At 51.5% G+C, this 21,490-nt stretch overlaps 1 protein-coding gene and 1 pseudogene across 5 annotated transcripts; one reads left to right on the forward strand and one right to left on the reverse strand.

The window, feature by feature from the left end:
* Positions 1 to 1,179: 1,179 nt before the first annotated feature.
* On the forward strand, positions 1,180 to 6,173 carry LOC128827671 (elongation factor 1-alpha-like; annotated as a pseudogene).
* Positions 6,174 to 9,465: 3,292 nt separating this feature from the next.
* Positions 9,466 to 20,432, reverse strand: LOC128827668 (sialin-like). Of its 5 annotated transcripts, none has more exons than XM_054011651.1 (12): positions 20,311 to 20,432; positions 18,829 to 18,986; positions 17,571 to 17,776; positions 16,986 to 17,219; positions 16,619 to 16,706; positions 15,816 to 15,902; positions 14,786 to 14,904; positions 13,227 to 13,388; positions 12,734 to 12,866; positions 12,499 to 12,646; positions 11,971 to 12,061; positions 9,466 to 11,454 (listed from the first exon to the last, which is right to left on the reverse strand). In XM_054011651.1, exons 1-12 carry the CDS (start codon positions 20,430 to 20,432, stop codon positions 11,323 to 11,325), a joined length of 1,680 nt encoding a protein of 559 aa, XP_053867626.1. In that variant the 3' UTR covers positions 9,466 to 11,322. The 5 variants fall into 5 exon arrangements, with proteins under 5 accessions (XP_053867626.1, XP_053867628.1, XP_053867627.1 ...); XM_054011653.1 differs by having other exon boundaries at positions 18,829 to 18,934; positions 20,311 to 20,393; XM_054011652.1 differs by having other exon boundaries at positions 18,829 to 18,983; positions 20,311 to 20,374.
* Positions 20,433 to 21,490: the final 1,058 nt, after the last annotated feature.

Here is a 21,490-nt window from a genome sequence, read left to right on the forward strand (position 1 = left end):
GGGACTGATGTACAAACTTCACATCTAGGCCCAATTCTGAACTTCCTCAAGCTTAAGGGCTACCGGTTTCTGGACTTTTGGTTCCAGCTTGTTGCAGAGATTGCAATACATTTGTATTTGAATATCCCTAAAATACAGGGGAATTAGCTGTGGGATTTCAGCTCGGGCCTATCTCTTTGTGTCATATTCTTTCCATGATTTCCTATCACTCAAGTAAATGTTTCCCATCGACAGAGAGGTATTTTTCTTGGGTTTGTTTCTACTAATGTGATTGTGTTTTAATATCCCTGGTCCAGATCTTTCAAGGCATTTAAATTCCTATCTCCCATTGAACTCAATGGAGACCCTGGGCCTCTGTCTTTCCATGGGAGCAGGGAGTGCAGGTACAGAGACCTGTATCCCTCTGGAGGATGGAGTTCAAATATGAATTTGATCATAAGTTACTTATGGTGTGAACACAGCTCCATGGCCAGGAGAGGGAAAGAAGCCAACCCCAAACCGCACAATAGAGCCAGGACTGGCTGTTGTGTTCAGCATTTGAATCCAGGCTTAGCACAGAAGGGGTCCTGGGGGTGAGGAGGGGCACAGCGGTGCATAGGGAAGCCCAAGGCTACAAAAAGCAGGGTCCAGGACAGGTCTGATCTGTGAAACATTAGCAAAGCCCAGGAGTGAACAGCAAGGGCAGGGGTCCTGCAATTGGAGAGGTGTGTGCACCAGCAGAACAGACCCATGGGAAGCTGGAACTGGGTCATTACTGGACTTGCAGCTGCTGCTGGGGGTCATGAGTGGGGGAGCATTGGCATAGCTGTGAGTGGGGGGGGGGGATGTCCCCAAGAGCTGGACTAGCCAGAGATGGGTTGGGGCAGCAGAGAAGAGCAGGGCTGATTTCGGCAGGGCTGGAGGGTCATTGCCAGGGCCAGGTGGATGGGGATGGGGGGGAGGGTTTACACACCTGCCAAACCCTCCCCGTGTTTGGCTCCGCAGACAGGGGCCCAAGCCCTGCAGCTCCGAGAGCCCGATTCCCCCAGAGCCTGGGGAAGGGGGGTGCTGGGAAGGGGTCCGGTTCTGGCCCAGAGTGGGGGGATCCCTGTCGGTAGTGCCCCCCGCCGCAGGGGCCAGGCCAGGTACTGGAGTCTAATTGAATCAATCCCTCTCAATGGGTGGGGCGAGGCCGCCTCAATGGGGCCGCTTTCTGCGGCTCCGGGCCGGGCGCTCGGCTCCTCCCCCGCGGGCTCTTTAAAAGCCCCGGGCGGGCGGCCGGCCTGGGGGCTGCTGTTTGGAGACGGATCAGGGGAACGTGACTGGAGGTGAGCGGGGTTTTGGGGGGCTCTCGGGGGCGCAGAGTCTGCACTGCTCTAAGGCAGCTCGCTAGGGCGTGGGCTGGGAGCGATCGCTCAATCCGAATTGGCTGGTGTGAATGAAGCGGGAGGGCTGCGCTCCGGTTCTGGCCCGGGGGATCGGAGCCCCTAACAATGTGTCTGGCTGCAGGGCGTGCTCTGCTGTGTTTGCCCCCCGTGTGACGCTGGCTTGTTACTCCGGAGTCACACCGGAGCGGCTCAACGTGAATCGCTCTGCGGTAACTCTGCCCCGGGGGTCTGTCCTGCAGGTCCCGCTCGCGCTCCCACCGGCACCATGGGCAAGGAGAAAACCCACATCAACATCGTGGTGATCGGCCACGTGGACTCCGGGAAATCCACCACCACCGGGCACCTCATCTACAAGTGCGGGGGCATCGACAAGCGAACCATCGAGAAGTTCGAGAAGGAGGCGGCTGAGGTGGGGGGCATTTCTGACTCACCTGCACCCCCCTCCCATGACCCCAGCGGCCTCTAGGACCCCCTTGACCTCCCCAAAGGTGTTGAGCCCTGTGGGGGTTGGGGAATCGGGCCCTTTCTCAGGCTGCAGTGTAACCCTTTAATGCTAGGAGCTTACAATGGGGTGGTGGTGGGGGGGTAAACACTGCCCCATGCCTGCCCCCCACCTACCCTAGAGCAGGGACCATTCGCCGACCTCTGGGTTCCCTGTACTATGAATAGTCACCGCTGGGGCAGGGATCTCCTTCCAGGCAGGGGGAATCTGCTTCAAATATTCACACCCCCTTCCTGCATTTCACGCCCAGCTGGGAGGGATTGTCCCTGGCTTGTGCCGGTTTCCCCAATGGCAGTGGGCCTGCACTGCTCTAACTGGTGTCCGTCTCCTTCCGCACAGATGGGGAAGGGCTCCTTCAAATACGCCTGGGTGCTGGATAAACTGAAGGCTGAGCGGGAGCGTGGGATCACCATTGACATCTCCCTGTGGAAGTTCGAGACCACCAAGTACTACATCACCATCATCGATGCCCCTGGCCACCGAGACTTCATCAAGAACATGATCACCGGCACCTCGCAGGTACGGGCTGGGGCAGGCAAACCCCTGTGAAGAGTTTGATTATACTGGGTTTGTGGCTATGCTTTGTGGCATCCCCATAAAGCCCTAATTTCACTGCAAACTAGTCTTGTGACCTTAGCATTGCAAGGAATAACATTGCCACTAGATGCATTGGGCTGTAGGTGTGGGGTGGTGGTGAGGCTTTTAGGCCTATATCCGGAAGGGCTGCCAGTCCCTCCTGAGGGAAACTGGGTTTTTGGGGGGAGAGGATCTCCTTTATCTGTAGGGTACCTAGGTCTGTCACATCCCTACTGGTCCCCTTGTTCCCGGTATGAACTTGTTCTCATGGCTCGTTTCCCTCTCCAGGCTGACTGTGCAGTGCTGATTGTGGCTGCTGGGGTGGGAGAGTTTGAAGCTGGCATCTCTAAGAACGGGCAGACCCGGGAGCATGCCCTGCTGGCCTACACGCTGGGGGTGAAGCAGCTCATCGTTGGGGTGAACAAGATGGACTCCACAGAGCCCCCTTACAGTGGCAAGCGCTACCAGGAGATCACCAAGGAAGTGAGCACCTACATCAAGAAGATCGGCTACAACCCAGCCTCTGTGGCATTCGTGCCCATCTCTGGCTGGCATGGGGACAATATGCTGGAGGCCAGCGCCAATGTGAGTAGCATCCCTGTTTCTACATGGCCCCTCTAGTAGAGAGGTGTGGAGACTTCTGGGGGGATGGGGCGGGCATTGGCTTATCAGTGGTGAGAGTGGGTGGTTTGTAAACTGAAATGAGTTCAGCTTAAAGTTACTACTGCTGGGCTCCGGGTTGCAGTAAGACACCGGCCCTCTGAGCTTCTCTAAATTGGACTGTCATTATCTCACTGCCTTGAGCTAGGATTTCACTTAAAAGTGCAGGCCCCCTACATGGCTTGATGGAGGCGAAGTTTAGATCTTTCTTGTTCATTCCCACACATCTCAAGGAATACACCTCTGCTTAGTTTAAACTTTTTTGGGGGGAGGAAAGAGAATCTGTAGGAACTGGAGTACTTGGGACCAGTTGCCAAGTTCACCCAAGCTCTGCAGGTGAATCGTCAGCTGTCAATTACAATAATCTCCTCTTCTCTCTTCCTCCCCCCTCCCCCCCCCACACACACCTTGCAGATGCCTTGGTTCAAAGGCTGGAGCATTATGAGGAAGGAAGGCAACATTTCTGGTACAACACTGCTGGAAGCCCTGGATTCCATTATCCCTCCTTCCCGCCCCATCAACAAACCCCTCCGCCTGCCCCTGCAGGATGTCTACAAGATTGGTGGTGAGTAGGGGGAGTGGGGGAGCATTCCCCAGCAGGGCTGGGACAATAGAACTCTTCCCAAAAAGGAACGTGTAAAATGGTGACTGCCATTTCAGGTGATGTAATTCCACCTAAACTGCAGCTCACTTGGACCGGGGACACCTCCCTACCGACTGTCTGGGATGGAGACTCAGTCACACCGTCTCTTGGCAATGCTGGGCTGACAAGATTGCTGTATTTCCCCTTAATGGCCAAAAGGCTGAATAGGGCCTCTGGACAGAGGATGCTGAAGCAAAGAGCTGGTGATCTCTGCTTGTTGCATCTCCGCTTCCTTCCTCTTCCCCAGTAACCTTGTTTTAGCTCATTAGCATCAAACTGACCAGTACGTGTCTCCCCAGGTATTGGAACGGTCCCAGTGGGCCGTGTGGAGACTGGCTTCATGAAGGCCGGCATGGTTGTGACTTTTGCCCCCGCCAACGTCACCACGGAGGTGAAGTCAGTAGAAATGCACCATGAGGCTCTGGCAGAGGCACTGCCGGGTGACAACGTTGGGTTCAACGTGAAGAACGTGTCTGTGAAAGACATCCGGCGTGGGAACGTGGCCGGAGACAGCAAGAACGACCCTCCCATGGAGGCCGGCAGCTTCACCTCTCAGGTTAATGATTAGGGATCTGTAAAGTCCCTATTGCTGCCCACCAGTCTCCTTGAAATGTGACTAGTCACTTGATCTTTAATTCTCCCCTCCCCCCCCTTCCTTTCTCTGCAGGTCATCATCCTGAACCACCCTGGCCAGATAGCCACTGGCTACTCCCCAGTGCTGGATTGCCACACTGCTCACATCGCCTGCAAGTTTGCGGAGCTGAAGGAGAAGATCGACCGCAGGTCTGGCAAGAAGCTGGAGGACAATCCCAAGGCACTGAAGTCTGGGGATGCTGCCATTGTGCAGATGATTCCTGGCAAACCCATGTGTGTGGAGAGCTTCTCGGAGTACCCACCTCTTGGTAAGATTTCATATTCCTTGTATTGGTCCAAGTCTGGCTCTTGATGAATGTCTGTCGGAACATGTCCTAATACTGCAACTCTGTTTGAAGAAGACGAATGCTAGGATTCAGCTTTTAGATAGCTGCTCTCCATAGCAACAGGAGGTAAACTTATATCTACCCCTTCACTGGCTTGAGTAATAAAATGCTTCTGCGAGGCATTAGTCCACAAACCAAACTCCTGTCACTAGCCTAGAAACTCCTCCCAATATCCGGGAAATCTCCTACTGTCTTTGTCTTGGTCTAAGTGGTGTTCCTTCTCCGGCAGGTCGCTTTGCTGTTCGTGACATGAGGCAGACGGTGGCTGTGGGGGTGATCAAGGCTGTTGAGAAGAAGGCTGGTGGAACTGCCAAGGTCACCAAGTCAGCAGTGAAGGCCAGTAAGAAGTGAATTCTCCTCCAACGTCGCCGCGTGCCAGCGTGCTCCGAGGCACCAACAGTGGGTGCCCAGCCCCCCCAAATCACAGATCAGTGTCTGGACTCGCTTATCCAGGACTGGCTCCTGGGCAGAAAAACACACTGGAAGAGCTTCCGAAGGAAAGGAAGCTGGGAGGACTCTCTCTCTTGTTTATTGGGCTGCACATGTGGGGTGGTTTTCTTGACTTGCTCACTGGTGGTGTGAATAAACGAGGATTTCTGCTTCAGTGGTTTGGTCTAATTCAGCTGAGTCCCTCTCCGCATGCAGAGTGTAATGTAAGGCATAAGCACTACGCTTGTCTTCAGAGCAGCCTATCAATCTAGTTCTTGTGTCAACCAGCTGGCTGCAACCAACGGCCAGGGCTGCTTTGCCATCTAATTTGTTCTAGTCCATTTTAAAGATTCAACACAATTCAGTCTCTTAAGCAGGGAGACTGGAACTTGGGCTGCCCACGCCCTGGGACTGGGGCTGTCTACTATGTTTGATCACTAACTGGCCCAGGAGGGCCCCATTCTTGATTAGCCCTTAGCCACTCTTCTCTTAACCAGTAAAGATGTAAGGCTAAACTGACAGAGTGGGTGGCAGATGTCAAAACTCTTCAGCGAGATGCTAAGGGTGCCTGTTCGTTCTCTTAGAACTAAGCTGTTTCTCCAACTTAGAGCTATTCTGTAGCCTCTCAGGCATTATAAAAGTGCCTCTAACTTCCACAGAGAAATGAATCACGGGTAAGGCGTGGCATCAGTCTACAGCAGTGACCAAGACTGAGCCTCCCTGAAAAGAGTTTACATGGTTACAACCTCAAAGGAAAGAGTAACGTTTTAGTGACTTACTCAGGAAACCTAAGCTGCCACACTCTCTGGGAGTGAGTTACACTAACAGGTATATAGTTAAATAGCTCTATTAAAAAACCCTCAAGCTTCACCTCTGATTCCTAGTGGGGTCAGGCCTAACACAGTGAATGGCGAATGCAGTGCTGTCTGCTACCTAAGTTTCTAGACCAGCTGTTCCAGGAAGGGAGTTGGTAGAGGGCTGGGATACATACGCTCTTAGCTTCCCTCGAGGAATGCCAGTCAGTTTAGTGGCAGGGCAAGGCATTGGCAGCTCCTCTAATAATGCTGCGGGTCAGTGGGGTGTGCTCTTTGAACATAAACTTTTGGGCTAAGATCCTCAAAAGTGACTGTGAGGGGCCTCTGTCTTCTGCGTGCTCAAGTCAAAGGGGACAGACTTTCACGAAGTGCTGAAAATCTGGCTTTCCTGTGTCTCAAGTAGGACATGCAGCCTCTGGAGTCACTTGAAAATCTCGGCCCTGGTCTTTACTCTGTTCCCAGCTAAAAGTCCACATGTGCTAGGACACCAATGAGAGCGGATATTCCTCACTGGAGGGCCAACTGGCCAGCTGATCGTTTCTGTGGCAGTAGAGGGGCTAGACAAGCAGTGGGGCTCAGGGGATAGTTAATTTTAAGCACTGGGCTTCAAAGAGTGCAGTGCTGCAGGTATTTGTGATTTTCACCCCGTTAAGCTGTACAGGGCCCTCTCAGAGCCAAGTGCCTGGCTAACTGCCATCCCTCCTCTTTCTTAAAACTACATTTCTCACAGCAGGGGAGGAGCAATTGGGTTAAGAATCCCCCCTGCCCACACCCAGAGGCCATGTGCTTTCTTCCAGCACCCATGACTCTGGTAGGACTATTACCAGTCTCACACTGGTTACAGGGTCTAATCGTCACACCTTTCCCTTAGGGGCCTGAGTTCTCAACCTGGGGGTGATGAGCAGCTTTCAGGGGGTCACAACCAGCCTCCTCTAGTGAGAGGGGAGGGGGGATAATCCTGCAGCTTTGCTCAGTTGGAGCATAGCATCAGGGTCAAGAAAAGACCTGCCCCTGATGGCTCTGCATGGTTTCCAGCCCAGGGGTAAGTCTCTGCAGTGCTGAGGCACAAGGCAGTGTCACTCAGGCTGGTATTTAATTCTCTGCCTCTTTAAAATGTGAAAGTTATTTCTGAAGCAATCCCTTCCTGCAGCAGCATGGTTTAGGGGGTATATTGTCCCTTGACACAGTGCCTGATCTAGGAGTTGTAGATACCTAGACTCCCAGGCCAGAAGAGATGATTGCAATCATCTAGTCTGACCTCCTGTACACAGGCCAGAGAATTCCACCCAATAATGTTTTGCCTTGAGCCCATCATTTCTGTACAGGATTAGCAGGGATTGTCTCACACCACAATCAACACCCACAGGTGTCTCCTATAGCAATAGGACCTCCATTGGCTTTTACAAATGCCTCCTGAAAACACGGGGGTTGCATAAAGCACAAGGAGGTTGGTCCTGGTGGCCCTGGCTCCAGCTGCTCGTAGAGGTCTGACTTGCTGGCTCTCCTGTCAAAGCCATGTACACAGAACTAGGATTGGAACAGCAGTAGGCGCTAGAGGGTGGGATTGGGGGTGCAGTGACAGAAGATGGGAGGGGTCAGACTGCAATAGTAAGAGATGGTACAGATCAGGATAACGGGGGTATTGGAAGAGCTGGGTGCTGTGGGCCAGAAATGAATTGCATAGCTGGACATGGGGCAGGAGTCTTTAGGTCAGGACTGGAGGGATGGTGGCAGAACCAAGTGAAAGGGGGGCTGGGGAGAAATTTGCACACCTACTAGTTTCCATTGTGCATCGAGATGGGCCAAGCCTTGGAGTTTAGAGACAGTTCTGATCTCCTGCAGAGGGTGGAGCTGGGGTGGGAACTGGCCAGACAACCAGCTAATAATATTACAATAGGGACAAATATTTTGATACTGGCTGGGAATCAGGACACTTATTCTATCAGGAATGGTTCAGTTCCATGTGACAGCCAGTCCCCCAAAAATCACACATCTCACACCAGGCAAGGATTATACATTTAACCCTTGCAGCCCTGTACATGGAGCAAGCCCCTGCACTGGAGAAACACATTATCTGGCTGCTTCAGCCAAGCCAAGGTGATCAGCAGCGTGAAAGAGTTAACTGTTGAAATGGGACTCTTTGCAGTCATGCCCCATTGAGTTGAATGGGGCTGTTCACGTCAATGGGGGCGTGAACTCAAACCTCAACAGCATCATTTAAAAGGTGCTATTGTTTTGTTTTCCGCTCCCAGCAAACTCAGTTACAGGCTGAGGGGACCTTCACAGCCCCAAGGGGGAGAAAATCCTTCTTTCCTGAATTAAACTTCAATTCTGCAAGCGACAAGGGGACTCCAGAGCCCCACAGGGAGACCCCGAATCCTTAGACATTTCTATGCACAATGTCAATCTCCACTCCCAATCGCCCAGACAGCTATTTCTCTCATGATCCTAGGTCTGTTATTGGTTTTATGGTGGCACCTGGATGCCCTATTCAAGATCCTGATTTTTACTACTTGTTTACTTTGATTTATTGAAACATAAATGTGGTCCTCCCACACTGTGGGCCCATGTACCCAGTACATCCTACAACAACAACAACTAGATCCAGTGTCCAGGCACCATCCCAATCCCATAAAGCCAATGGACTATTTGCATGAATAAAGATCTGGATCAGGCTCAGATCCTCTCAATGCAGGAGAGCAGGGAGAGCTGAATGCAGCCACATCCCCATTTGGAGGATGGCACTGAAATATGAATTTAATCACAACTCACTCGTGATGTGACTATAACTCCAAGTCTGGAGATGCCGCCTTCATTCCGACGGTCCCTGGCAAACCCATGTGTGTGGAGAGTTTCTCAGAGTACCCACCGCTTGGTAAAATCTCTTGATTACTTTCCCTTTTTAAAAACTTTAATACTAGTATTTGGTTGTAGGAATGCAAAGATTTCCTGTGTATAGTACAGGGGGAAGGTAACTAGTAAGGGATCATTTCTCCATCTACTTCTGCAAATAACTTTTCAGACAGCCCCCCTCAAGCCTCAAAGTTTCCCTAGCATGGGCAGCAAAACACTTACTTCAAGCGGTGATTCCAACACTGCAGTCAGTGCATGACCTAGAACGCCTGGCCAGTCTAATGGCGTTCCTCTTCTGGCAGGTCGCTTTGCTGTTTGTGACGTGAGGCAGACAAGGCTGTCAAGAAGGTTGGTGATCCTGCTGAGATCACCAAGTCGGCAGTGAAGGCTACTAAGAAGTGAATTCTCCTGCTACTTCTCCACTTGCCAGCTTGCTCAGAGGTACCAACAACAGCGAGTGCCCAAAGCTGTCTGATCACAGCTCTGTCTGGACTCGCTTATCCAGGACTGGTTCATGAGCAGTAAAAAACACACTGGAAGAGCATCCACAAGGAATGGGACTTTCACTCTGGGGTTTGGGCTGGACGTGTGGGGTTTCCTGACCTTTTTGGTGTGAATAAAACATTTCCATGACAATCTGTCTAACGATTTCTGGTGTAAATAAAATCTGAACTTTATTTCCAGGGCTCACATTCTAACCACAGAAACTGGAAGTCAGAATTCCAAGCCAGAGGGCTAACCATAAATTTGGCTGGAACTCCAGCAAAGGGATTGTAAAACTAAAAGAAACCTCAAAGCTCACTCATGCCCTGAGCAGTTTAGCAACCTACCCAAACGCCTCTATGGCGGGGGACAAGTGAAGACTTTGCATTCTCTTCTGATTTTTATTTTTTTTTTAAATTGACATTCCCTACTAGGTTTCAAAAAACAAAACCAGCTCTTTCGAAAAGGGAAATTCGGTCACTTACCCCACTTTCAATCTAATTATAACTTCCCGATGAATCTTAAACTGCAGCTTTTGCTACAAGCCATCACTCAACTGTGCTGGACTAAGTAAATCTAGAAAAAGCAGAGATTAAGCTTCAAACCAGGTTTCAAGGCAATGTATGAGGCAGTGTTCTCAGAGTAAGGCACGGGTAAACGAGACACTCATTTTCTGCTGCGAGTATCAGCTAAATGAGCAGGCCTTACCTCTTGACACAGACGGTCACATATTCTCCCTTCTAGGGGCAGGGTTATCAACATTTCCGCCTCCCCCCCCGCCCCTTATCCACTGCAAATTGCAGGCAGCTAATCCAGGAGTGCTTCATTTAGCAGAAGACAGGCTCACGTAAGAGTCCCCTGGACAAGACTCACCATTGCAGAGCTCCCCTCCTGAGGTAGTGGGGCATCACAGCCACTTTGCCTTGATTTCCCCACAAGGTCTTTGGCCTTCTCCTGTTGTAGATGTGACCTGGCCTTCCTACCAAGCCCCTTTGGCCTCATCCAAAAACAACATCAAAAGAATCTTTGGCTCTTTATAGGTGGGGTCCCAGCAGCAACAGCCAATCTAGCCCCAGCTCCTGGTCCACCTTCCAGCCAAGGGCCTCTGGCAGGCCTCAGTCAGTTCCAGACCTCAGCTGCTAGGCTTCCTCCTTCTAAGTCCCTCCCACACCTGGCACAGGTGTAGCAGGGCTAACTGAAGAGGGCTGACTTGCCCCCCCCCCACCTCCGAGCCGTTAAAGGGGCATTCCCCCTGCTACAACCATTTGTAGCTATTACAGATCAGCTGGTATAATCACTGAACAAGGACCTAGCAGCTGTTATTCCAGTAGTGCTTAATGTCCTTAGGCAGGGCCTGCTAGATTGCAGAGGACCATCCAATTTAATACATGAATGCTCCTCGACTCCACCTCTTCCGCTGGATGGCCCATTATGGCTAGTCACACTCTAAAATACCTCACTTCTGTACATTCCCTATTAACCTGGCCAGAGCCTGAAGCCAAAGCCTTCACCCTCCCCCAGACTGGAACTCAGGCACCCATATATACCGAATGCCTAATGATACCCCGCACTTTTCATCAACTGATCTCAAAGCACTCTACAGAGGAGGGTCGTGTCATTAGCCCCATTTTACAGATGGGGGAAACTGAGGCACAGAGAGGGACAGTAACTTCCCCAAGGTCACTCAGCAGGCCAGAGGCAGAGCTGGGAACAGAACCCAGGTCTGAGCTGCAAGCTGATTTATCCACTAGGACACACTACCTCCCAAATCTATTGCGCGCACACATGCATTCCAGTGGTGCTTTGGGTCAAGCGAAGGCTGAGGAAGGATGTGAGAAAAGGGCACAGATTCAAGAGTTGGGTGTGCGGGTTGGGAAAACAAATGGCTCATGTTATTTGGGTATCCAGTGCTGGAACGAGAAGTAGGATTTCTTGACTAATCTATGTTCACTTGGGTGTTTTCCACCTCCTGCCTTGGTTACATATTCTTCTCCTGGCAGCATGCCTTGGCATTTCATTGGAGAGCAGTGTCCTCTCTAGCCCAGTCCTGGATAGTTCCACTGCCAAAGGTTACATAGAATAGCAGGCCAAAGAGATTTAGGGCCGCTGACACGAAGAAGACATTCCTCCAGCCAGTCAGGAGGTCCTGGGGGGGTACCAAACAAGGGGTAATTAGTATCTCCATTCCCTCTTATCGCCACAGGAGAGCACCTGGGGCTTGAACCCCAGCTTTCGTTCAGCTAAAGACTTGCTGTACCAGTTCCCTGTCTAGCTGTAGATTTAACTCCTCAGATTCTGATTGGGAATTCCTTGCTTGCTACGCTGAATTCAAGCGGCTCTGTCATCACTGGGACCAAGCTGTCCCTATTGTCCCATTCTCCAGCAGTCTCCCCGCCCCCCGCCAGCTGTAAGTAAATCCAGGTTGGAAGCCCATGTCGGGAGGAGTCCCTACTTCTTGGATCATAAGCGCTTCTTCTCCATGACTTAGGTACTTGTTGAATACATTTGGCAATGTGGATGCTGCCTAGCACACGTGGGTTTCAAGAGCTTAGGCAGGGCTATGTTTTGATTCAGTGCACAGAAACCATTCTTTGGCCAATCTGCTGTATTCAACTCCACTTTCTTTTCTGCCTGTTTTGGTGTTAGAGAAGCCCTGAATTACCTGGCTGGTGAGGAACCCAACTGCAGTGGGAGCAATTATTCCTGAGACCGTTCCGAAGGTGTTTGTGACTCCCAGCAGAAACCCAGCATATCTGGGGAGAAGGGAAGGGAAAATTTCCTGAGCAAGGCAAAGAGGGACTTGCAAGAAGAGAGAAAATTAGGTTTCAATTCCCTCTCCCCCAACCTCCTGGAAAGCTTCAAAGAGAGCAAGTGCCACCGGAATAAACTTGTTATACACGTAACAGAGTCCACCAGCTAGCAGTGGCTCCACAGCTTGGTCCCTGCCTGCCCTCTCGACAGACAGTAAGAGCCTTTACCCACTGCTATCATTGGCTCTGAGCCTGCGCTGCTGTGCCTTGGTTTTGCCTGTCTGGCTTCAGATGCCACCAGCTGCAGAAGATCCAGGAGAGAAGAAGCAAAAGGCAGCTGAAGTAGTTGAGGGCTGGGGTGATGGACATGATATGGGCCAACATGTTGGGCCCTGGAGCCAATCGGAGCAGGAGATAGGAGGAAGGCCTGGTGGTCTCACCTGGGAGCAATGTCGATCTGGTTAATGTTGAAGCCAGCCCCACACATGCTGATTACTGTCATGGACAATGTCAGAAAGACCACAGCTGCCGTGTAATCGCAGCCGACGTAGGACACGGCCACCAGGGAGATGGCTGGGAGCAACATCCCTAGGGAGAGAAGGGGACGTGGGTTATGTGGCTGACCGGGCGAAGGTTTGTTGAAAGAACCTGGAGGCAGGAGGCACCTGTCCTTACCCAGCACCGAGAAGAGCTTCCGAACCGTTGCTGTGCTGAACATGTGCTTGGACAGGAGGAAGTCTGCCAGCAGCCCCGACACGATGGTACCCAGCCAGTTCCCAATGTAAGGAAGTGCAGAGAGAAGCCCATTCTGTAGAGAGAAGGTAAGAAACTCGCCATTCTGCACAGAGCAGTGAGAGGATCCCACCACCACCAGATCTGGCTGGATGTGCTCAGAGGGACCGTAGGGACTGCCAGACTGGATTGGACCTGAGGTTCATCTAGCCCCGTATCCTGCCTCTGACAGCGGCTAGCATCAACCGGCTGCTTTGGAGGAAGGTGAAAGAAACCTCCCCACCCCTAGTAGTCGGAAACTGGCCTAAGCCCTGAAGCCTGAGGTTTAACAGGCCTTCCGGAATTGGTTAGCATCAACTTTTATCCCTCTGGGTGGCCCCATTCAGGAGACAGAGCGGCCCGGTGGTGAGTGATGGGGCACCACGGCAGAGCTCACCTCTCTGATGTCAAAGTGGAGCACGTCACTCATGTACGTTGGCATTGACGTCAGCAGCGTGTAGAACAGCCAGTCATTGCAGAAATAGGCGACTGCGATGGCCCAAAGAGGCAGTGATTTCATCATGGCCAGGAGTGGAAGGGAGCGTCCGTGAGAGCTGCCCTTCAAGGAAAGGCACCAGTTAGTACCCCTTTTGTGGGCTCCTCCTCCTCCTGGCTCTGTCAATGTCCCATAGGCAGGTGGTCTAGTCTCTCCCTGGCCTCACCACCTCCTCCCAGAGTTTTAGCTGCCTGCTCTGTGTTGACTCCTGGATCCCCCTGTAACCCCTCAACTCTCCCAGTTGTGCAGTCTCACATCTGACATTTCCCAGACCTGCCACAGACACCTCAAATCCAACAGGCCGAGCTCACGTCAGAGCGCTAGGCTCCAGGTGTAGTCGGTAGAGTTGTACAGGCTGAGGTCAGGGCTGAATTTTGCTCAATATATCAAAACTTCTCGTCCTTCCTCTTAGGCCCATTCCCCTCCTGTGATGGTCCGTGATCCAACTCATCCTGTGGCTCCCATGACCATTTCTGCCCTCTTCTCCCCTCACATCCAGCCCTGATAAATCCTTGTGCCTTTTCCTCAAGGATGCAATCTTCCCTCTTCATCCCTGCAGCTGATGCTCTATCCATGCCTTGGGCGTCTCTCAGCTCACCTGTGCACACTCTGGCACTCAGTCCAAAACACCACAGCTTAGGGAACCTTCTTCTCCTACAGTTCTTACCATCACCCTCCTCCTCAGACCCCTCTGCCTCAAATTCAAGCTCCTTGCCCTCACCTCAGACTTCCCGCACAACCCAGCCCCGGCCTACATCTCCCATTGCCTCTGACTCCTCCCACTGCTCCCTCTGGTTCTCCCAAGCTTCATCTCCTCCCATATGGCTTCCAGTCTCCCATCACATGGAGCTGCCTCCCCCAGTTCATATGCCAAGAGACCTCCTTTGGCTACGACAAATTCCTCCTTAAAATACACATTTCATGAACCACAGGCAGGCCGGTCTCCTCCCTGGCCCTGACTTTAGCCCCTTCCCATTGATCTCTTCTCTGATGTATCCTCTATATCTATGTCTGAACTAATCTGTAAGCTTCTTGGGACAGGGCCTTCTTCTGCCACAGACGTTTGCACTGCTCTGTAAATAACACACCCAGCGGAACCCTGAAGATGGGCTCACTTGGAGAAGGTCTCATTGTCCCAAGCTCTGTTCAAAGGTGTGACAAACTGTGAGTCCTAAGAAAACAGAACTAACAAGTTTACCCGAGGCTAGACATACATATTAAATTTTCTTACTAACTTTTACAGATCTCCGGCTGATGTTTCACCATTAGCTTAAGTGGACTCATTGTTTATGCCTTAATGTTCCTTTTCCTGACACCTGTATTTCAGCATTCCTTATTTCTGCTTAAAGGTACATACAGCATTTCTTTAATCCATTCTATTTTTAAAATATAATTCATTCTACTTTCACAGGTGGGAATACGGGGAAAACTAGGTCAGAGTTAAAAGGCTTTCAAAGAACCTGATTAGCCAGTGATGACACAATGTACTCCTTCTCGCCAGCACTAATACGAGGGTGACATGCAGGATCTTCATAAACGAGAAGGAACCAGAACACACACCAAACGCAGCCAATGCCACCTATGGAGAAGGGGAACAGTTCAATGGCTCCTGTCTCGGATCTTATGGCAGCACAGGTGGGTAGATACCAACAGAGATGGGCAGCCAAGACACTGCAGCTCTGTGACAGACTGTCAGGTGTGAAGGTCTTGAAGGGAGGGGCAGGTTTGTTCTGCTGACTCATGCTGGCAGACAGACCAGGTGGGGCCCTTTAGTGCCAATCCACAGTATAAAAGGGTTTGTCCCCCCGGCCCCATCTTGGGAGAAGGAGGAATTAGGTAGTTGAGGCAGGAGTTTTTGCCTTAACACCAAACAGCTCAGGCTGTGGTTCATGTCTGGCTTTCCTTAGTGTGAGAAGGAAGGAAGTGCTGGACGGGGAAGAATTTGGGGCACTGCCCCTTTATATGTGTGTGCTGTGTGGAGGGGGGAGTGGGAAATCTGCCCAGTCACAGACCCCTCAATATGATGGTGCATTGCAAATGCCATAGACAGAGAGACAGAGACCACTGAGGTGGTGGAACACTCCTTCCTGTTCAAGGCAGCTGGAGGGGCTCTGCCGACTAACACATTCTGTACATTATTGATGCCTATACTCTTATACTTTAAAATGAAAGGTGCCAGCCCGACAGCCCTGAGAGCTCTCATCCACAGAGTAGACACAACTCGGGCAGCAGCAACACAAGCCTCCTCCACACCGCCCAGCCAACGGACCTCCATCATGAGCTGAAGGAGAAAGAGGGAAGTCCAGCCCTTCTGGCTGGAGATGCTGATCGCGACGGTGGTCTCTCTGAAGGGGGACATTTCTATATTAGCAACTGGATTGAGAGCCCTGACTCCTCACATCGAGGCAACGAGAAAACTTTCAGACGCTTCGCTCTTGTGTGGCTTAACTTGCCAGTGAATCTGCTACAGTGGAAACCACAGCTACTCACCGAAGATGAAGAAGATGTAAGGCCACCCCAGGTACTGGCAGATGATCCCAGCTGCAGGGAAGGTGATGAAGGTCCCAAAAGTGCATCCTAAGGAGCAGATGAAGAGGAGTTCACAGCGAGGGTGTGATACAGTGGTGGCCACAGAACATGACCTGGGCTTCCCAGTGCTTACCACACACCATCCTATGGTAACTCTTCCTGCCCTATCAAGCCTAGGCTTGTGAAGGCTAGGGCTATAACAGGGTTTAAAAGAGACCTGGATAAATTCATGGAGGTTAAGTCCATCAATGGCTATTAGCCAGGATGGGTAAGGAATGGTGTCCCTAGACTCTGTTTGTCAGAGGGTGGAGATGGATGGCAGCAGAGAGATCATTTGATCATTACCTGTTAGGTTCACTCCCTTTGGTGCACCTGGCAATGGCCACTGTCAGTAGACAGGATACTGGGCTGGATGGACCTTTGGTCTGACCCAGTACGGCCGTTCTTATGTAATCCAGAACTGAGAAGACAGGGTGGAGGAGAAGGTAGAGGGGATAAAGGAGGCGGAGATAAAGGATGAGGAGAGTGGAATATTGTGTAGGAAAGGGAGAAATAGCAGTAGAGAGGGATGTGCAGCCAACATTTCTTCATGAAGGACCTTTGGTCTAGAATCTGAAGGTTTCTGCAACTTGTAAGCGGAGCTGCTTGTCTGGAGTGTGGCGGAAGAAAAGGCAGCATCAAGAGAGCTCGCCTTTACACAGGAGGGCGGGGGGCTGGGACTACAGGGAAAGTTGGTTTGGCAGCAAAGAGTCCCTTTCTCTTACCAGCTTCAGCGAGGTTCATGAGCCTACTGCGTTCCAAGGGGGGAGCCCATTTTGCCCAAAGCGTGTATTGGGCTGGAAATATCACTCCCTGCCAAGGAAAACACAGCAGTGCGTGAGCACAGAGGGGAGCGGGAGCTCTGGGAGCGATACCTGGGGAAAGCATTGGCAGACCTCATGATCTTTCACTGCTATGACCCTTGCTCCACCCTTCCCCCCACTTCGGTTTGTCATCATCCCTTGCTTGTACGCTGTTTGGGGCAGAATCCTGACTTGTTAACTTCTTCTGCAATGCCATGCATACAGAGGGGGCTGCACACATAAACCCACAAGCCGCTGAGAGTCAAGAGCTCGAAAGGGAAGGCCCTACCTCTGCCATGCCCTGCAGTGCCTGCAGCCCAATGAGGTACGGTGCTCCCAGGCTAGCTGCCAGCGGCACGAGAAGGGTGAGAGCCGAGGTAGAGAGCAGCCCGTAGCCCAACACTAACTTCCCTCCGAACATTCCCGACCAGTATCCGCCGAGGAGCTGGGTGAAGAGGTAGCCGTAGAAGAAGGCACTGAGGATGACGCCCTGGGTCTTAGCGCTCCAGTCGTACACGGGGGCCTGGAGGAGACAGAACTTGCTTGCATCAAACGGGGGAGACAAAACCGAGGACTGTCCCTTGAGGGGACACTGCAGCAACTTTAAAACCCAGCCCAAGGGAGAACCATTCTCACAGGCCTGGACTCCTCCAGGAAGGGGTAAGTGGCTTGTATGCACAGACCTGTCACCAGTCAGGTGACCGGCGCTCTCCTAATTACACTGGTTCCTTCGTTTAAACACGCGTGCAGTGGATACAGCCCCAAAGCTCCTCTCTGAACAGAGCCTCATTGCTGCCGAGTTGGTCCACAGTGCAAAGCCAAGGGGTAGAGCCACGTTGCTGGTGAAAGGATCTGGCCCTGCCTTTACACTTACTTCTTGGGCGAATTCTCGGTGGGAGTCATTGGGCTGAGCGTGGGAGCGATTGGGACACACGTCCGCGGAGATATTGGGCAGGCTGCCCGGGTTGGTGCCGTTCGTCATGGCTACCATGGCGATACTGAGATTGACCCGGAGTGAATACACCATGAAGAGGGAGAAGTGCAGGATGAGAGCCAGGCTGTAGCGAGCTGAGCAGAGGCCTGGGGTGGAGAACAACCAGAACAAGCCAGAGACGGTCTGGTAGGCTGCAGACTAACCCTGGAGGTGCCCCCTCACCCCTGGCTGCGAGGGATCTCCAAGCAGTGGCGCTGGAACAGTTTTTGGAGTGGGGGTGCTGAGTTGCACCCCTCTTACGCCTGTCCGCGCCCTCACCGCCCCCTAGAGCTCGGGCCGGGTGCAGGGCTGTGGCTCTGGGAGGCAGGGACACGGACAAGGGTAAGGAGGCGAAGGCTGGGGCCACAGCTAAGGGTGGGTGCAGGGCCAGCAGCCGGGACCCTGGGGCTGGTGGCCAAGCAGGACCCCGGGCCAGCAGCAGAGCAAAATCTGGGCATCCCTACTTCCTGCACCTATGTCTCCAGGTAGCACCAACAGTCTTCTTATTTCAACCACAAACCATTCTCCTCAGAGTCTTACACCTTGGACAGGGCCGTCCAGACCCCACTGCCAACACAGCTTTACCCCAGGGCATCTCTGGCCAGACCAAACCTCCTGAAACCTCACTCTGCAGTCACCCAGCATCATTACACACATATCCCCCACCCAGTGAGGTGGGAGAGAATTTCCCCTTTGCTGTCTCCAGAGCAGGCCAGCCAGGTCAGGGCCAGGACTCTTGTTGAAGTAGAGAATTACTTCAGGGTCAGTGCTGAGAACTGGTCCAAGTCCCAGCCATCCTCTTTTCCATTTGGCACTGATCTGGCATCCCTACTTTATCTACCCAGCTCCTGAAGAAACCCAAGAGCAGTTCAGGAGGGAGCACACACATTCCTGAGCACAGAGGGGACCGTGTCCTTTCAGGAGAGGGTTCCCTCCCACACTAATAATCCACTTTACCAGCACTGATTAATCCTCACAAGCCCCTTGGGAGGGTGCTGAGCTTTACCATCCCCATTATACAGGGGGGAAACTGAGGCACAGAGAGGGGACGTGACTTGCCCAAGAGTCAGAGCCAGAATTAGAACTCGGAAGTTCCTGGGTCCCAGTCCCATGTTCAGAGCACTACATCACACCTCTCGTTACCCTCGAGTAGATTTACCTTTCCCAAGTGATAACTGTTGGTTGAGCAGAGGGGAAGCATCTTCCTGATCTGACTCTGGGCAGGCCTCTGCCTCGGCGTTCTCAGCGCTTTGCTGCATTCTCTCCTGTAAGCAAAGCTGACACCTAGTCCACCTCCCGGGAGTGTCTCCACAACTTCTGAAACATGAAGAGTCTTAGACATGAGTGAACCAAAGGCATGGGGACCATCTCCTCGCTACCGACCTCCTGCAGTTCTTCCTACAATGCAATAAGCCCCATCGTGGGACCGCTGCAGGATTGCGGAATATGAATACTACCCATCTAGTGTAGACGGGACACATTTTAAGAACAATGTGATTTACAACGATATAAATCAACTTCTAGGCCTGGTCTTGTGTGGTCCTTCCTATTTTTGCCTTTGATCGTCACAGCCTCCCAGTGGGATAGAGAGCCCTATTTTCAACATGGCTGGATGCTGTTCCTTACTGCAGATATTCCTCACTGCTCAGAGAATAGCCTCCCCCTGAACCCACAATCAACCCTCACTCTGTATACTGTAAACTAACGCTTGTTCCAGAGGGCAGCTGCCAAGCCGAAACATTCTTTGACACAGAGATAGAATCATAGAATGTCAGGGTTGGAAGGGACCTCAGGAGGTATCTAGTCCAACCCCCTGCTCAAAGCAGGGCCAATCCCCAGACAGATTTTTGTCCCAGATCCCTAAATGGCCCCCTCAAGGATTGAACTCACAAGCCTGAGCTATCCCTCCCCCCAATAAGCAGGGATCCTAGAAATCCATTTGCCGCAGAAAAAGACATGGAATGTGTGTTTTAACGGAGAATCTTTAGCTTTTAGATTTTGTGAAAAAATAAAAACATATAGAGTGGGAACCCCGATTATCTGATCTGATTAGGGTGTCCAGACAGCAAGTGTGAAAAATCAGGACGGGGTGGGGGGGTAATAGGAGCCTATATAAGAAAAAGCCTCAAATATCGGGACTGTCCCTATAAAATCGGGACATCTGGTCACTCTAGATCTAATTGAGCCTGGGGCCAAATTGGGTAATCAGAAAGTTGGATAATCAGGAGAGTGGGCAGGACTCCGGCTGTCAGCCCTGGGCAGCAAGGCTCAATTTGTCAGCTAAAATATTGTAAATATATCAATAAAACATTGCGTTCAACTGATACCTATATATATATTGTGGTTAGGGAAACTAAAGTTCAGTATTTCATTTTAATAGCGGGAAAACATGGATTTTTATGGTTTTTTATCAGAGAATTTTGGTTTTTTTAATCAGGGAAAACTAGGATCCCTGTAGATAAGTAAGATGTGCTAGGAGCGGAGAATTGCCGTGACAAAGAGAGAACCCTCCCAGACTAAAATTCCACCTACAACTACATAACTGGGCAGCTTCCCCCCACCCCAAAGTGAAGCAGATTGGCCCTGATTTTCTGAATTAACTGCAACTTCTCTAGCAATCAAATCCAAACAATCAACTCACAGATGAAGCAGAAGCAGAAACCTCCTCTTGTTTTTCAATATAGGGTGTGGGAACTCATTCCTGCAGGGATGCCACGAATTCAGATTGGGAACAAAGAGTGAGTCACGTGAGAGGCAAGCCATGTGACAAAATAAGTTTGGCAAACACCAGCTGTGCTATTTAACTCCTTAGTAGGCCACTGACACCTGGTTTTTAAAATCATTTTAGATTTAAACTGTTAGTAAATTGGAGATGGATGACTAAAAACAATGATGATGAAACAATGTTTCGCCACCATTAGTTAAGACCAGGAACAGCCCTATGGGGTACCTATTATCCCAGATTTAGTGGAGGAGAAATTAAGTGATATGCCCAAGGCCACAGAGGGAGGCTGTCTCTGCCTACCATTGTGGTACTTTAGAGCTAAATTTGTTGGCCAGTCTTGGGTTCTCCTAGAACTCTTCCTGTCTACACACACATATAAGTAGCCTTTAAGTGTGAAAACAGACTATGTGAAAATGGGACCTTCTTCATTAGAACTGCATGTATTCAGTCATAGCTACTTACTGTGATGACTAGCAGGGACTCTGCTGGCCACACGTTGCTCTCAGTGACACTTGAGCAACCCCAGGGCTGCTAGTATATTTGTACAGGTGTAGCTGATTGGAACCCTGTCAATCACCCAACTTATGATGCACAAGAAGCTCCCTCTTGCAGATGACTGGCTGCTAGCGTGTTTCTAATGGGTTTGCAGGGCACTGGCAGCCGGGGAGAGGCAGTTTTAATAAACTAAGTCTAACTCAATAGGGGATTCAGGCTCTTACAGAAGTGGAGATAGCGTTGGGGTTGGGCAGGGACATGCAATGGGACGAGGGGCCTGGTCTGCATTAGGGCTGGAATCCCAGCAATCCCTCAGCCGCCTTTTTACTCATCTGTATGTGCCCTCCCTTGGGCAGGGGCTGAACAGTCTTGGGGGTGTGGGTATGTGTCTATTCACCCTGGTACTGGCCTGCCGCTCTTCTCCTGGTGATACATCACTCTGAAATCAAAAGGCACTTTCCCTTATCTTGCTGTCAAATCACACGGAGGACAGCCCCTGCCCCCATGGTCACTGCAGCCCCCTCTTCCCATGGCTCCATCATCTCCCCTCATCATCCCCGGTTACTTCTGCAGCCCCCTCTCCCCACGGCTCTATCACTCC

This window comes from Malaclemys terrapin, chromosome 22 (assembly GCF_027887155.1).
Source record: "Malaclemys terrapin pileata isolate rMalTer1 chromosome 22, rMalTer1.hap1, whole genome shotgun sequence".
Lineage (NCBI taxonomy): Eukaryota > Metazoa > Chordata > Testudines > Emydidae > Malaclemys > Malaclemys terrapin.